Below are 17,661 nucleotides of genomic sequence, written 5' to 3'. Positions count from 1 at the left end.
GTTTTTATACTCGAGCTGTACGATACATTCTTATAACTTGTTCTTATATAATTGTTGTATCTTTCTCATATCTTATATTCTTATATCTTTTGATTTTGTAACAAGTTTTTATAAGATTTTGTATCTTGTCGAGTGTTAACTCGACAGTAGTAGCTTAGGTGATCTAGTCAAAGATTTTATTCCTTGCCGAATTTGATTTATAAATGATCATAAGAAGGCAATGAGACGTTGCAATTAAATGTTCATGTACCCTTAGTAACGAAATAATCATTTTATTATTTAAATTGTGAGATACAAAGGTAAATGTTTTAATTCACTATGTGTATATTTGACTAAAAATGAAATATGAACAAACTTTCTAAATTTTCTTTATAGATTGACTTTGTATTAAACCTTTTTCTAGAAGTGTAACATAAACTTCCATCGCTAATTTGTTACTAACTCTCAATAAACGCAAGTGAAGTATCTAGCGAACAATCGATACCGATCCTATCCCATTCGCAACAAAACTGTACATGCTAACAGATTTGAAACACGGCATTCGTCCAGTTTATTTGAATCTTATAATCTAGTAACAAGCATCGACGACCGCGATCAAGAATCATATTCCCAGGTGGTTCGAACCCGGCAAAGAACACGTCTTCATTTTAGCAGTTCGAAGGTGGTGGTGACATTCCAATGGACTAGGACGCGGGCCGAGCGGAAAAGACACGATATTCCCGTGCACGTGGAGATCGATGTCCTGGAGAACGTGGTCTTCACTGTCCTCGTCAAGCAGCACCTCGTGTCCCGATCATCTTCGTCGTGTGGGTCCGAGCGTGCCGGACATAGCACCGCGTCCTCGCGATCGCCAGGGTTTTGCCGTTGCGCGACCCGAGTTTTTCGCTCGACTCTCCTCTGGCGGCAACTCGAGGCTTGGCAAGTCGGGAGTGCATTACACGCAATTAGACGCCAGGGTGGCCCCAAGGTATGTCCGATAAACGGTCCTCCTCTTCCCTTCTCCGCCTACCACCATCGCCTTTTCCTTCACGACTCTCTTTCTTTCTTTCTCTTCCTTCTTCTTTCTTCCTTTCTTTCCTCCTTTCTTTCCCCGTGCTTCTACCTACACAGGTCTCTTTTCATCTCTTTTCCCCTTTTCGTCTCTTCGTCGTTCCATCTCTTCTCTCGTCCCTCTTCCATTTTGTCGCAGATTTCTCAGCCGTACGATTTCTCTTCCTGCACCTTCCAATACCCGTGGAGCATAGCATGAGAAACAGACTCTGTGCCAAGCTTCGGTTCGTCTCCCCCTTTGCATCATTCCTCCCCATTCCTGCCCTGTCCTTCTTCCTCTCTCGGTAGTTCTCCCTGTGTTTGCCGTTTCTTTCATCCACAAAGGGGACCTTTCCTTTCGGAGCAAACGTCGCGGACCTATCATCCGCAACTCTATGTAATTCGCCGTGAAAATGACCATCATGAACTTTCAACCCCGCCGTGTGCGGCTACATATTACCTAGGCACTTGTTTTACAATATAACGTAATGTATATATGTACGACTTTTAAAATAAGCAGGAAATATATAATATACTCGTTCCATATTAATGATATATATATTCTCCATATAAAATTGCAAGATTCTAATAAATGTTCGATGTTGGTCCAAAAACTGGAATTTAGATTTATTTCAAATTTGACGTATTTATTTCTTCCTCGTTATTTTTAATATATATTTGGAAAATGAATTAAAAATAATAAAAATAAACAGTTGATTTATACAGTTGATTTACAATATTATACGATAGATAATAACAAAACTAATAACATAAGGACAATGTCCCATGGAAAAGAAAGAGGAATAGTGAAATAAATTTCGAATTTAATATGTACTATCTGTTAATTTAAAAATAATATCTCCTATTAATTTGCGATATTATATTGTATATATCGAGGAACGACGATACAAGGACAATGTTCTCTAGAGAAAAGAAAGGAATCGTGAAAGTCTGTTACACGAATTTCGACTACAACGTCGATCGTCTCGTTCTAAGAAAATGGGATGACATATCAACGGGCTTCAGACGTTCATCGCATTAAAGACTATGGAAACTGTAGACAAAACCAGAACACGTTTGATTCGCTTGAATAGTACCTCCCGACGACAAATACAATTGTGGTATGCGTGTCGCAAAGTGAAAGAGGCGAACAAACATAGTATCGCCTCGGTCTCCGCAAAAATGTCCAACTAATTATATTTGTGCGTGTGCGAACACGTGTTTCACGCTTGTACGGACAGTCAATGGAGACTGTGACTATCGTCGAACAGGTTGGCACACGGCCCTGTCGTTGTACAAGAGAGGCTGGTACGCTCTCAGAACAAAATGGGAGGAGACGAGAGAACGCAAGAAAACAGCTCATAGAAGAAGTACTAGCACCGTTTAAAGCAGGATGCGAACAGACCGGCGCGTTCTAAGTGTAATTACCATTGGCGCAATTAATTTAGCTAAAGAGTCCCGGCATTAATTTACAATGTGAGTCTCCCTCTTTCTGATGTCCTCTCCTCCTCTACTTAATGCCCTCGTCAACTGTAGCTGCCTGCATCGGCATTCCTTTCTCGCGGTTCTCATCGATGTACCGCCGTGAATTTCATCCGATTTATAAATCATCGTCGAAATATCGAGCCGTCGATGAAACTGCGGTAAACAAGCGTTCGCGTTGTAACAATGATAATTGACACTTATTACTGCATTTTTCTTTACAATTATCAGCTGCTTTCACAACGTATAAGGTTTTTATCCAAGTTTTGTGTGACGAATCTATGTTTTCAATCGTTTAACGTTTGGTAATTTAGCGTATAATAAAAGATCAAAATTAATAAAAGCTAAGAAATTGATAGATGAAAATGGAAAAATATTTCAGCGAGCGTAGCGAGCATTAAGATCAAAGATCAAAGATAGAAAGATCGTTGTGTATGAAAATCGTTTCAGTTCGATATAATTACTAAGAACACATTGATCACATTGATCTTTATTTCTCATATTTTATAAGTGATAATCTAAGCGTTTTTCTTTTCAAAACGCGATTTATCTGTGACCTCCTATACAAACCATTTTCGAGGTATTAATTTTCAGAGTTGATATCTTGGTCGTTTAAATATGAAAATAATGTATTATACGTATAATATATAGCCAGTTAATAATATTTGTTCAATGATTTAATTATATTAACAATTAATCTATTTGCTTGCGCTTTTATAGAAATTTTTATAGAAGTAAAGCAATTCAGATATATTTTAGGGACTGTTGCGTTTCTTTTAGGAATTCTTACATCTGATAGACGTTAACAACTTTACTACGTAGCTGAACGGCTAAAGAAAATGGACAATGTAACTATCCAAGCTTGACTGACAGAACCAACTTTCTTCTAGTTTATAATCTTGTTACAGCTGTGGCAGATAGAAAGGTGGAACATTCGAATAGCTTAAAATTGCGATCTCTACACGAGATCAATTCTTCGATATTCACTGCAGAACACGTGTCTCTTCCGATTCTCTACTTCGATCACCTGGTACTTGAAGTATCAGCTGCTGACCTCTTATTTCCCAAGCACTTTATGTATTACAAGATAAGTTACCAGCTTTCGATTTAATATCAATCATTTAATAACAACTTGATTCGTAAAATTTGTCATTTCGTTAATTTTCTATTCGTAAGAAACAAATATTCAGAAATTGAGTCGAATATTGACTCTCTATTTTGTATTTTTGATCGTACCAACATTCCTAACAATAATTTATACGTTGCACGTAATATTAAATCTATCTAATAGAAGATGAGTTTTTTTTCAGAGCTGCCAAATCTATATTTTACGTTGTCAATCTATATTTCTATATTATAACTATATTAAATCTATATAATTTATATTAAAACAGAGTTTGACAAAGGATGTAAATTCATACATATACACAGCACAGCAGTTAATAAACGACTCTAAGACACAACTCGACAAGAAAGGTTTTATTCGAAAATTTCAATGTCTTGTTAACCCATTGCTGTAATATTTTGTCGGTTTTTTCTGCATGGACCTATTTTAAAATTAACCATTTATTCCTTTGCCAGTGACATCGAAAGTCAAGCGTAACGAAAGAAACAGAGGCAGTTTGCGTAGCCTGAAAGAATACTAGAATCTTGACACACCTTTAAAGCCATGGGTCAGTCATTGTGAATGGTGAAGTGCCGTGAAAAAGATCACGGAGCATTGTGCCCAGCACTGGCTTTACAACTGGGCGGGATGACTCCTAAATATTTTACAACTGCCTTACGGTCCTAACACAAACGGCCGCCCGTCAGGACGCCCATTTTTTCCCTTCTAACATCTATATAATATTTCACCTGGTGGGACGTGCTCGTGCCTTCTCTATAGAATGCGAACAAGACAGCTATTTTGTCGCACCACCTTGATGCCAACCGATTTCACGCAGTCGCAGCTTTTCTGCCTGTTATTGCCGTGAGGCTTCGATTAGTTGCATGAGAAACTCGTATACCCAGTTCTGCTTTCATTTCGACATTTTTCTTACAATTTCAATTCAGCGTGGTCTAGAAGAAATCCGCAATTCTCTTCTTACACGATACAACTCGATCTAACATGGTTTAGTCGGAGATTTCGATATGATTTGGAAATAATTTATTTATACTAGATTTTGTTTGGAACTGATGAATTTTTTTCTTGGAAAGCTATTCACCGTTTAAGAACAGAATCAGATTGTAATGATATCGTTCTTGGAAAACTGTTTTATATAAGACGTTTCGTACAAACATTTCGTATATTAGAAATAACCAAACAAACCATATGAAAGCAATGGATCCGTCATTTTTCCCTTTCATCTTCAAAATATCAACAATATGGCATGCCTCCGTATTCACCCTAATACATTTTGGAAGACAGAGACCTCTTATTTTCCATCAAGATCGCACGTTTGCTGTACGTTTGTCGAACGATCCGAATCCATAAATTCCCGGATGAGGAAACGTTTTGCGTCTCATTCGTTAAAGAAGTCTGTCGAATTACAGCGGAGCAGCGGAGTTGCGACAAAAACCGTCGAAAAGAACAACATTGCCGCGGAATGGTTGGGAAGGACGAAATCCTCGGTGTGGACAGTAGACCGCGTCCATGAGGCGTAATCACGAGCACGGTCCATTGGCATTGGCCGGTGGTCCAATTAGCGCAGCATCCGATAAACGAACTCGCGGCAGGGTGGCTGTGCAATTGCTGGTAAGCCGCCATATAAATTTCTTAGTAGAAGCCGGTCTCTGTACAAGCAGCCAGGCTAACTGTGCTGTATACGCCGAGCTGGGCTTTCTTGCGTGCTCGCGCGATACTCGCCTCGACCGGGCGCGCTCGCTAAAGGGTATTAAATGCCTTCCTTCTAGGCTGACCGATGATTCTGCCGACGACAGTTACTATCTGGAATTTGCCGCTTTCCGTCAAACGACCAGGAGCCACGGACCGAGGCTGTACAGTTACCCGTTGCATGGCGACAAAGCGCGCTTTTAAAACGCGGCCGTCGCGCTCTGCACGCAACCCTTCTTCTTCTTGCTCTGTCATTGCCCGACGCTTTGCCCCTGTTTCGGACCTTATTCGTGTCGCTTCGATCGTTCTACGTTGTTTCGGGGTAAATGTGGCAGAATGTCGGTTTATGCAGATGTATATGATATTTGATAAAAGAATTCCTAGGTATCATTCGTACTGATAGGAGTAGTGTACGAATGTGAGACTTGAAGACATGGGAAATTCGAATCTTTCTGCTAAGAATTCGCTTATGTTTTGTCAAGCTCTATCAGGCTGCGTTATTAGCGCGTAGCTTTAATCAACCTGCCCTTATTTGTCAACAATTGACAACAAATGACGCTTATATGGCAGCAGCAATTATCAACACTTGACATATTACAAATGACGCCAATGTGGTTTCAGCGGCGATCAAAGTGTTAATTGAGTTGTCACCGTTTTGAGAACACGTCTTTTGTATTTCATATTGCGATTCATCGTCGTGAGTCATTTCAGACAATATAAGGTTTCGATATACAGTTGGAGAAATTGGTACGAACGTTTCAGCTTTGAACCACCAAACTTGAAAATAGGACAGCAACAGTTACGATCGAAATTCGAACAGCCACAAATATGTCCTCCAATCATCGTGCAAGTTTAAGATTTAGAATTCTTAAAGATTTCTTAATAATTCCCTAATATATCTCTTCTACTTTTGACTAATATTTAGGTACGTAATTTTATTATCGATGGAAGAAAACTAGGTTTTGTAAATATTTCTCACATTAGGATAATTACAGGTGACACTGAGAACTGCCAACTTGGCAAATTAACAAATATGTAAATAATTTCCCCAGTTTTGTTATTTGTATGAGCTATAATAACAGAGCAACAAGTTACGACGTTCCTATTGCAAACTATTTCTTATTTCTCCTGAATTCAAGGCGTAAGGATATCAAAACACACATAGTTTTACGATTTGTGTATTCGATTATACTAACCATGTCAAAGTCGATAATGTATCTATCGGTAACGTTAAAATCTTTTTGTTTTACGTTAAAAAATATGACGTCGCGTAGGAGGATTTGGCCACTGGCCAAAGTTTCTTCTTCCGCTCGCTACTCAGCCAAGTTCAAAGTAACCCGCGAATAGCCTTTCGTTATCCTACAACCAACGAAGATTGCGAAGATTTTAGTTTGCAGTTTGGCATTCGCCAATCATCGCTACGTTCGTGGATCGCACTTCTTTCATATTCTTCGGTTCGATATCTTCGCGGCCGACGATATTTTTTTTTATATACGTACCATTGATTTGTAAATTAGTGTGCTGGGTGTAACTTGAGGACCAGCGATGTTGATTTTATGTAAGTTGCATGTTGCACAGCAGATTATATGAATAGAGTGATTGAGAAATATTCCGTTGAAATCCTTGAAGAAACTGCAACTCGAAGCCACGTGATGATTGTGTTATAAAACGTAAGTTTTCTTGTTCGTACCTTATGTTTATATTTTATTTAATAACGTCACCAATACATGTTCTTAATACCGTCGTGTAAATTGTGCCAATTTTTTACTATTTTGTGATATAAAAATTTTGATATAAAATTGATGTGACATTGAATTGACATTTAAGATTGCGCAACAATGTTACAGTACCGGTAGAAACAAAGTTATGATGTATAAGTTAAAAATGTATGCATCTGTAGTTAGACGTATGTTTTGCATGTAACCGACGTAATAAAACTGCGTAAACCGAACAGGAATATTACTCTGACCATTTCCTTTCATCGCTTGAGTGAGATTGTCTTTTTCTTGGCAAAAGAATACACTTATTCCGAAGATTCATATCTGTCTATCTATCGATTTCTAGAATGTTATTTCATTTCTTCTACGCACAATTTTGTCCTTCCTGCAAATAGCTACCAAAGTAAATGTTGGTAAATACTACCTATAATAGTTAACTATTAAAATCTGAGAAAGTTGTATTTTGAAAACTTATATTATAATTTTGTCGTGCAAGAAATCCGGGGTTAACTTCAAATTTCCAAGGAAATAGTAGTATCAGGTTATCCGTTTTGTTATGTATACACTATTTACTTATTTATTAATCTAGTATAATTATTATATTATTCATATTGCACCAGCGCCATATATGTGACTTTCAATGGCATTAAAAATAAATTTATAGTCATCAAGAATCTTAGAAGTTTATGAACTATAAGAAAGGGTTGAGATTTCTAAAGATTGAAATTTGCATAGCAGTTTCTGATAATTGCTTAAACATCGTAAACAAGATAATAAGGCGTTATCAGAGTTAAATTTATCGTGAGTTGCGTTTGTCGAGTTTATTTAGAAGACTTATCAAACAAATAGCTACATATATTACTTTTTATTTATAACTATAGCTATATTTTATAGTCTTTTATTTATAACTAATGTAATCTGAATATTTTCTTAAAATTCTAATAAATTAAAAATATAAACGATAGATATTTGCAGATTTTTTAAATCTATTCAAGAATAGAAAGTTAAACTTTGTTATTGATAAACTAAGAAATTGCTTATAAAATTTGAAATCGCTGTATTTGTAAAAATTGTATAACATAAATCTGATAAGACTTTATTGATTGAAACTATTATTATTATATATTGCAATATACTTATAACCTGCTAACATGATCTACATTAAATCCAAATGTGCAGATCTGTCTTACGAAATGTATTTTATTTAATAAAAAATATGCATCTTCCTGACTGTGCAAGATTGCACAAGCAAATATCGTTTATGCAATCAGGCTGGATGTAGAAGAGATAAGTTTGTGTCATATGTAATAACTAGGTCAACAGCATACAAACGAGCCATTAGTAATTTTATAAACGGATATACTTATCACATTAAATTCTTGAAATACGTCCAAATTCTATTAGCAAAAATTTATTATGACACTGTATTGAATATAAAATACTGCTATGTGCAAGAATACATATTATGCAGTGTCTCATATGTTCCACTGAACTACATATTTGTACTTCTGATATAAAGAGAATTATAGATTGGAGAAACAAAGTTTCTTTCCTTAATAAAACGAATAACTTGAGAAATAAATACTATCTAATATATTGATATTAAAGAATGTTAAGAAGAGAATAATAAAATAAGAATATTAATATTAAAGAACTTAGAAAGCAGTAAAACTTCTAGAAGTAAGAATATTTATATTAGGGAATTCAGGAAGGAAGTTAAGACTTTGTTCCTATAGTTTAATGCACAGGGTAATCCATTATTATAATCTATAAATGTTTATATTTCGGAAAGTAAGTAGAATCGAAAAATTTTCTTGAAGATGAACACGTAGATTTTTTGTAGTATTCAATTCTTAGCTCTTGAAATCTCGCTTTGGTGGTATTCATCTTCGTTTAGCACAGAACCGAATTGCTTGTTGCGGAAGGTCAGGAATATGCATTTACGTCTTCTTTGCTTTTGAAACGTTAGAATTGGCCAACAAGAACGAAACTAAAACCTCGAAGGTTTAATACAAATAATGCAAAATTTATATTTACCGTAATATTTAGAATAATTAGTGACCATTCTAATAGATGATAATTTGGAGTACTTTAGCTTTTAGCAAGCATCTTTTTCATATTTTACGTAAATAATGTAATAGCGTGAACAGTGGTGCTAATAAAATGAACATATGAAATATTCTCATGATTTCCATATCCATTGATAACAAAAACAATTAAATAGTTTCCTCAAATAAGAAATTATTTATTAAGTAGTATGTAATATTGTATTGTATTAGATACTGAATGTTAATAAATTCTAAGTTAATAACAAACATGAGTATTCTAGAATTCTTCTTCTAAGTAAACTACCAACGATTGAAAGAAAAATATAGTTGAAGAAAGATACAATGTAATATTCGATCAATCAAAGAACAATAATAAAGTGTGGGTTTTTGTACAAACCAAAGTTAATCACATTGCAACAGTTGTATTAACGTAAATTTTGTTATTTATTTTTAGCACACATCTATTACTTTCTCGCTGTGATTCATTTATCCACAAATACATAATATCAACATGGATATGGAGGACGATGTAAGCTCAATCGCAGAACAAAATACAAGATCACCTAGACGTAATAGACGTAATAGAATATCTCATAAAACAAGTTTTAGAAAATTTCTCAGAAATGGTAAGTAAATCTACATCAATAAAAGAGTTTCAAAAATTTGCGACTAAATAATATGCTTATTTGTATTATTTTTATCCAAGTTTGGCGCAAAATCGAAGCCGAGATTGATGGAAAAGAATACAAGAATACGGATGACAATGGGGATCACTATTTCTGTAAGTGACTATGTTTGCAAGTGAAATTGTATAATTCAATAACAATTTTTATATATGCATTTTAATAGATAATTTGATATTTTATCAATAAATATTACAGTTACAATACTTCTTTATTTTAAAAATTCTTCTTTATCTGCAAGTGGTAAGAAAGAAATTTTTTGCGTCGAAGATGAGAAGACAAATATGCAATATAATATTTGTTTAATATTATTATATTTGCCTTGTAAAATGTATCGCTGTCTAACGTATATAATTCTCATTACCTATAGTTGGGAAGTAAAACTTTGTAAAATAATTTATTTTTAATATATATTCAGAAGTTTTTCGGGCGTAATAAATAAAGATGTCACTGAATGGAATAATAGACTCCTTAAATATTATATAACAATATTAATTCTTAAAATGCATTCAGTAAAAATAACTGTAATTATATATCTCGATAGAAACGTTTAATATGCGTGATACTTATAAATCATAATACTACAAAGTTAATTAATTAATGTCTTCTTAATTGAATTTTAACTAAAGCAAAATACAACTAATCCTAATAACATTTTATAAGAAATTATAGCAGTCTATAATAAAAAAATTCTAAAAATAATAGCAGTATCTTATAATTCGTAATTCCAATTCCAAGTTGCATCTAAATACGTGAATGAGGCCCTAAAACGTGACGGAAAGGGTTAAACTTAAAAATCCTGAGCTAAAAAGGTGATATGTATCTATCTTTTATCTAACGGGCTAGTGATCTTTCAATTCGTATTTTGAAATTTTGTTTTAAATTACTAGAACTCTTCACTCTACTTCACTAGTTTTATAAATTATTGAAATCTTCTCATTAAAAGAAAAAGGTTGTAGATAAACAACAAATTTATTTATAAAAAGACAAACTCACTGCAATGTAATATTTAACACTACATTAGACGTAAGTATCCATAAGGTAAAGTATTCATAAGCGATTCCATCATCAAAGCAAAATTTGTTGCTTTGATTTTGAAATTTGCCTTTCGCCAATAAATTATTAAATACAAGTCTTCTTGTATTTAATATCTGACACATGACGAAAACTGAACTTTCATATCGTTGTGAGTATTTAAAATTATACTTAAACATAAATCAATCACTCAAAATATTACGGTAACACAGATGTAATATTTATTGCAACGAAATTAGAGAACATCGGATTTCTCTATTACAAAATACGCAATTCAATTTTAACATTCACTTATGTGATAACTTCTGTAAACATCAAATGTTACTTTGAAGTTATTCAGTTTATATTAATACTACTGATATAAAATTTTAATCATCAGAAGATACAATATACAAGGAGATTCTATCCTGAACTAATAACTAAAATACACAAAATGTTACCACACTACGGGTAAATATCTGTGGTTCTTATGCTCACAAAAAGATCTAGGTTCTAAGGTCGATTCGAATTTTTCGCCCTACGATATGATTAAGTGACCGGAAGAATAAAAATGCATGCGACTTACCACTAGGTGCGAAGAATATTGTTATTAGTATTATCTTTGCCCGGGAAACATATGAAGGCATCGACCTGCATAATTAAAATGGTAGTTGTAAAAAATCTTTAACAAAAGAAAGATGGAACTTTATTACATTTAGAACTTTAGTAAGAATAAATGTTCAATCTAAAATCTGATTTTATTTCAATAAAGAATAAAAATTTGGAACTTCACTAAATTACCTTCATGATTAACAGCAGTTTAAGCTATGAATAAGACAAAGTGGTATATAATATATAAAGATACTTACTGTTCTTGGTTTTTAAAGAGGTTGGATCCTTTTGAGGGGAGGGCTGATTCTAATACCGGAAAAGAGTATTTAAAAAGAAGAATATATCTGTGTGTGTGTGTGCGCGCGCGCGCGCGCGCGCGCGTGTGTGTGTGTGTGTAAAAAAGATAAAAGACTATTAACGTGCTCGTTTAAATTACAAGCGACGGACAAACACTGGCGTTTAAATTCGCGTATGAATTCTGATTCAATTTATGATCACTAAGAATTATCTTAATCTCAAAAATATTGGAGATAACTTTACGTAGTAAACACTGACTCTGCTGATCACATTACACACGTCCACGAATGTTCCCTGAAAATGAATAAAGGATTATATTAGAAGAAATTTAGAAAAGCTATATACACGTGTGTGCGTGTGTGTGTATGTATATTTGATATATATATCAAATGCCAGTTTGTGACAAAAACAGTTATATTGCGTAGTAGCTAAAAATCATGTTTATCAAGGATTGTCAATCAAGAATACTTAACCATGATACATATAAAAATCGTGATTCGTATAAGATTAAACCATATAGCAAATAATAGCAATCTACTGTTGTAATAGCATCAATTACGGATTCATCGGAATTTTATTACAAACTTCTAATTTTTACTAGTTATCATAATATACCGTTAATCAACAATTATTTATTTAATAAATAAATAAGAATATAATATGTAAATCTAATACATTTTTACACACACAATTCTACTTTACTTTTTAATATGAGATTATATATTAAAGCATCACATTAATACAATTATTAAGCATATTAAGAATTATATTAATTATATTCGACTATTCCTTGGCCTCTTAAATCGTACAGTACGAAAAGATATACATCAAATTCATTTTGCTCTTCACGATATATATTTCGTCTGCTCTATTTTTATCAACTTCCATGATTGAATTACAGATATGTAACTTTAATATTTCTTTAATCTAATTAATAGACATATTCGACAATGTAGAAAGAAATTTTAAAACTAATAATTTTAATTTTTACCTAATGGGATCTGATGTTCCGTTTCGCTGGACTTCCCGCGTAAAACTAACGTTTCTCCAAGACGCCATCAATCTATCGACCACGAGAAATTATATCGATGACATAATCGAATATCGCAGTATGTAATTAGTAATTAGCGATTGCACACTCTATAGTTTCACTAGTTTCACGAAAGTGACGGTCTTTAATTCTTTTTTTAATATTTATATAGACAAAGTGTATTTTTAAATTTTTAGACATTACAGTTTTTTAAAAAGTTGTAGATATAAATGTATGTATTTAGTTAGCTAGTTATAAGTTCTTTGCTTACAATTAGAGACAAGTAAAGTTTACTCCTTTCGAGTTCACTAATTAATTTTGATTGCGAAAGAGCGTTACATGTTGTTACATCGGATAATTCTGTGCTTTAAATGCTGTGAGATTTAGTGAGAAAGATGTCGATTGATAAATGTAATTTTTTTCTGTGATCAAACTTCAAGTTCTATGGCTGCAATTCAAGCTATGTAAATACATACATTCATACATACATACACACATCTCCTATCATTTATATAAATCTATACTTGTAACATCGGCACATAACTGTAGTAGTGAGAGTGCAATGCATATATGTAACGTGTATTGTAATTTTACGCTATTGGCATTCTCTTGTAGATCCTAGATGATGTATGTTAGATTTAAATGAATAATGCTGTACATACTATCATTATAGAACCGTTTTCTTATTAAAATATAAAAACATAATGTATTTGATTTTCAACATATATATACTATATATATATATATATATATAGTATTTACACAGTCGTATCTTAAATACGGTAATTCTTAATGTTTAAGGTACTCATGAAATTATTTTAAATAATAATATATTATAAAAGAAAATAATATAAATTAAATTAATATAGAAATTACATTTTCTTTACAATTAGAATTAGAAAAATAATATTCTCTACAACATAAAAATATTATTTCGAAGTTTAATACAATTTTTATATTTTAACATAAATTCTCATTTGTTGTATTATATTTGTTCCATACATACATATTATCGATTTTTATCCTTTTCTGAGGAACTATAGCAGGAATCTAAATTAATAAAACTTATTAATATTTCTTATTATTTTTAATATTCTTACATTACTTTCAATATTTCTAAATAGAAAACAGCCTAAAAGTATTTTATAATTTACCTTTTTGAACACTTTGAAATTAGGATGAGCTCGAAGTGATGAATTACTTTTTAGTGCGGAACTTATAACATTTTGTGCTTTATGTTTCCTTTTTTCTGTTTCCTGAAATTTTGAAGTAAAAATGATATACAGTAGAATCCCCTACTTTAGAATTTTTTAATGAAAGTTATATATCTATTAAACTTACCACAGAACATATAAATGAATCTTCAGGTGCATTTAGTGGTTCTGTTGTATGTGGTGTAATTGAATTTTTTGAACATGTTGTTTCTTTATTATGCTTTTTCTCTACTTCTAGTGTTACAGGGCGCACATTTTTTAATTCTATTTTTTTATCGACTTCACACATTTCTTTTAAATTTGCGGCAGCTATACGATTATCAGTTAATCGAGCTGTTTGTTGCATTTGCCTATTTTCATCTCTTGAATTACTTGTTTTAAATATATTATTCAATGTATTATGTATGAAATCTTTATTAGAATTCGTGTTATTATTTTTATTTTGCTGTACTGGTTTTAGTTCAATTTCGTCATCACTTAAGATTATTACTTCCTTTGATTGTCTCTTATCCTGTATATTACCGTGTTTGTGTAAATTCTGGTTATCATGGTTAGAATACCGAATGATTTGTGAGAACATGTTAGAAAAAGTCGAATTGTTTTCATTAGATCGTATATCTTGCATACTTGCCTCTGTTGCTGAAGCATCATTAGGAGTTTCATCTATGTATTGTAATTTATTACATTTTTGCTTTCTTGTAGGTTGTGTATCAGCAAAATTTGAATTTGATTGTAATTCTTGGCTACTAATGCTGCTCAATGTTTCAGGAATAACACATTGTCTTACTTTCACGAATGTTGTTTTCGAAAGGTTGGAAATTTCTTTTGGTTGTGTAACTTGCACATTTTTCACTGTTGCTGAAGTATCAGTAGGAGTTTCTTTTATGCACTGTATTTCATTATATCTTTGTGTTCCTGTTGGTTGTGTGAAAATATAATGTACATCTGATTGTGATTCTTGACTACTGATGCTATTCAATGTTTCAGGAATAACACGTTGTCTTATTTTCATCGATGTCGTTGCCGAAACGTTGGAAATTACTCTTGATCGTGTAACTTGCACATTCTCTGTTGCTGAAGTATCATTAGGAGTTTTTCTTATGCATTGTATTTTATTATATTTTTGCTCTTCTGTAGGTTGTATGACAACACCACTTACATTTGGTAATGGTTCTTGACTGATATCCAATGTTTCAGGAATAATACGGTGTTTTACGGGTGTCGATATCGAAAACGAAGAAGTTGGTAATGCTGACACTTTGGCTGTTTCATCTTGTGTATCAAGATTTAAAATCTCACATGAATCATTCTTTCGTTCCGATCTTTTTAAAAGCTTTGCGAATTTATACATAGGATTGCAATATTTTTCTGTCGAACAATGCAATATTGCAAGACAAATTTCAACTTCAGCTATCATTCTATAATTATTTGCTTTCAATGCTTGTTCTGAAGAAGAAAGCACAAGATAATTAAGTACATATGACCAATAAAAGATAACGCTCAAATTATTTTATAATGTGTAATAATCACTTACGTATTGAATGATATGTACAGAAAATATTTTCCGTGATCTGTGTTGAATCATTGTCTGAATATTGTAATACAATCACGTTTGGGCTACAAAATTCTGTAGTTGTTAGGCTTACTCTTTCAAATAATTGTGGTATTCCACCTAAAATATATTTTTTATTAAGAACAGTATTTAATATTTTATTCAGATAAGTCATGGATACAATTTTCAATTTTTGGTATTTACCTGCTATTCTAATGATTTTTTTATATTTCCTATATTGAGTTGTACTAAAATGTATAAATGTTAAATTTTCAAATAACGTTGTTCTTTTCTTGTTTGGAGAAATCAATACCTTTTTTTTAGCGATTAATGGTTCACTAATTGGTGGAACAAAATTATTTGTATCTGGAAGTTGCTGACCATTATCTATTGCAGATTTAACTTCGTCCCAATATTTCATTGTCACTATTGGTAGAGCAGAAGCCATAGCAGAGGCAAGCTGTTATATATCCAAATTAGTAATACTCATTCGATTAGGAAATAAATTACCCAAATTAAAAAATTTTCTCAAGGAAAATACCTTTAGTGTTAAGATAGCATTTCCTACTGTTAAATAAGTGGATGCCCTTCTCCAATCGCTGTCAGTAATTATTACACCATCAATTTCTTCCATCAATTGTTTTAATCTTTCTATTTCGTTATCACATAAAGTAGATACTGTTGTTATTATAGGCACATTTATCACCCTAATATGTAAATTTCCTCCATGTAGAAGACTTATATTTATATGTAACATTTTTAGATAAAAGAAAAGTAAAAAAACCAAAACTTACTTAAATACATGGTTCTGTAAACCAAATCTTATTGTATCTTGATGTTTTAAAATACATCCAGTTTCAGTTAGTTGTATTATGTCACGTTCATGAAGGATAAAAGTACCATATTTTGACTTTAAGTCTTTTAGTTTACATATAGATGTTGGTTCAGTACTCTGAAACAATGTAAGAATTTTTATTTTGTAAACAGCATTTTCTTATTATATTATATTTTCCTGTTTAAAAATACCCTTATCTCCTCTAATTTTGTAACGCTAATTGAGGCATGTTCCTTGCTGATTGATTTATCATTTGGCAAAACAATGTCAGCTTTCTTCCTGCCGATTAACGTCTCTTGATTTGGTTTTAGATATATGCGGACACCTAAACACAAAAGCTGGAATAACATTGTCATTTATGATTGATCTATTACTTAATCGATAACAGAACGTACCTTGTTCATTAACCAAGTACCACATTGTAATCAACAATTATAAAGTTACACTTAATTGACTTAGTTCACACATCTACAATAAGTTGACTCGCTCATAGCCTGGCATACGGTATATTGGTTAGGTATGCATGTTTATACCATGGATATATATATATAAAGATAGAGTGCGTGCATGAACGAACTGGAAAAACGAAGAGGGAATAGAAAAAGAATATGATATTCGTGCAGTAAATACGATAATGTAACACTAATCAATGAGTGGCATCAGTTTTTATGCCTGATTAGATAAAATTAATGATTAATTAAATTTTCTTTGTATCAATTCAGTGTACCAGTTCATCAGCTCTATTTAGTACAAAACAAGGAGACCTCTATTAAAAATTTCTTTTTCTTCAAAATTCAAAAGGTTTTCATTGCAAACAAAGTATAGATGTAAAATAAAATAGACATAACAATATCAGTATGCTCTTAAGTATGAATCCCAGAGCCCCATTGGTATTTCTATTTGTGACCTTACTAATCCACTATAGAATAAGATTATAACAATTTTATAAAACAATGACAGGGATTTAAATGTTCAAATTAATTGTAATTATGAAGTTATGAATATGATATAGACTTGGGCACATTTGATTTAAAATAAAATAAAAAGTAACAATACGAAATAATGAATTATTTTAACAAATTTATTATTTTTATTTTAGAAATAGCATAGCAAAAGTAACTTAACTTATATATACGTACATTCATACATTCATAAATGCATATGCATTTCTTTAGACTGAGCCGGTAATATCGCATGTGATATGAAAATGGTAAGAGTAGTTTCACAATATCGTGAATAGAGTCCGTTAGTAGTATACAAATTATTGTGATCGAGACACACGCGCGCACACGCTCACGTATGAATAAAAATAATTTTTTATCTTCTGTAATATTA

General features: G+C 32.3%; 2 protein-coding genes across 2 annotated transcripts; one reads left to right on the top strand and one right to left on the bottom strand.

Moving 5' to 3' along the window:
- The first annotated feature begins 6,562 nt into the window (after window positions 1-6,562).
- LOC117238415 lies at window positions 6,563-10,222 on the top strand. Its single transcript, XM_033503296.1, has 4 exons — window positions 6,563-6,993; window positions 9,544-9,715; window positions 9,796-9,870; window positions 9,971-10,222. The coding sequence occupies exons 2-4, from the start codon at window positions 9,601-9,603 to the stop codon at window positions 10,177-10,179; spliced, it is 399 nt and encodes a 132-aa protein (XP_033359187.1). The 5' UTR covers window positions 6,563-6,993; window positions 9,544-9,600; the 3' UTR covers window positions 10,180-10,222.
- Window positions 10,223-13,637: 3,415 nt separating this feature from the next.
- LOC117238380 lies at window positions 13,638-16,840 on the bottom strand. The gene is made up of 9 exons (XM_033503248.1): window positions 16,722-16,840; window positions 16,518-16,651; window positions 16,286-16,443; window positions 16,033-16,198; window positions 15,696-15,951; window positions 15,474-15,611; window positions 14,067-15,385; window positions 13,880-13,981; window positions 13,638-13,775 (listed from the first exon to the last, which is right to left on the bottom strand). Exons 1-9 carry the CDS (start codon window positions 16,744-16,746, stop codon window positions 13,686-13,688), a joined length of 2,388 nt encoding a protein of 795 aa, XP_033359139.1. The 5' UTR covers window positions 16,747-16,840; the 3' UTR covers window positions 13,638-13,685.
- Between the last annotated feature and the right edge of the window lie 821 nt (window positions 16,841-17,661).

The sequence above is a fragment of the Bombus vosnesenskii genome, unplaced genomic scaffold, assembly GCF_011952255.1.
Source record: "Bombus vosnesenskii isolate JDL3184/JDL3185 unplaced genomic scaffold, Bvos_JDL3184-5_v1.1 scf7180000013264, whole genome shotgun sequence".
Classification (NCBI taxonomy): domain Eukaryota; kingdom Metazoa; phylum Arthropoda; class Insecta; order Hymenoptera; family Apidae; genus Bombus; species Bombus vosnesenskii.
Note: the sequence above shows the minus strand (reverse complement) of the source record. Positions and strands in the feature narration are given on the sequence as shown.

Coding starts and splice junctions, on each gene's coding strand:
- LOC117238380 (XM_033503248.1), bottom strand. CDS start 16,746: ATGTGGTACTTGGTTAATGAACAAG. Junction 16,652..16,721: donor GTACTTGGTTAATGAACAAG/GTACGTTCTGTT, acceptor TTTTGTGTTTAG/GTGTCCGCATATATCTAAAA. Junction 13,776..13,879: donor ATTTCAAAGTGTTCAAAAAG/GTAAATTATAAA, acceptor TTATTAATTTAG/ATTCCTGCTATAGTTCCTCA.
- LOC117238415 (XM_033503296.1), top strand. CDS start 9,601: ATGGATATGGAGGACGATGTAAGCTCAATCGCAGAACAAAATACAAGA. Junction 9,716..9,795: donor TAGAAAATTTCTCAGAAATG/GTAAGTAAATCT, acceptor TTTTTATCCAAG/TTTGGCGCAAAATCGAAGCC. Junction 9,871..9,970: donor CAATGGGGATCACTATTTCT/GTAAGTGACTAT, acceptor TAAATATTACAG/TTACAATACTTCTTTATTTT.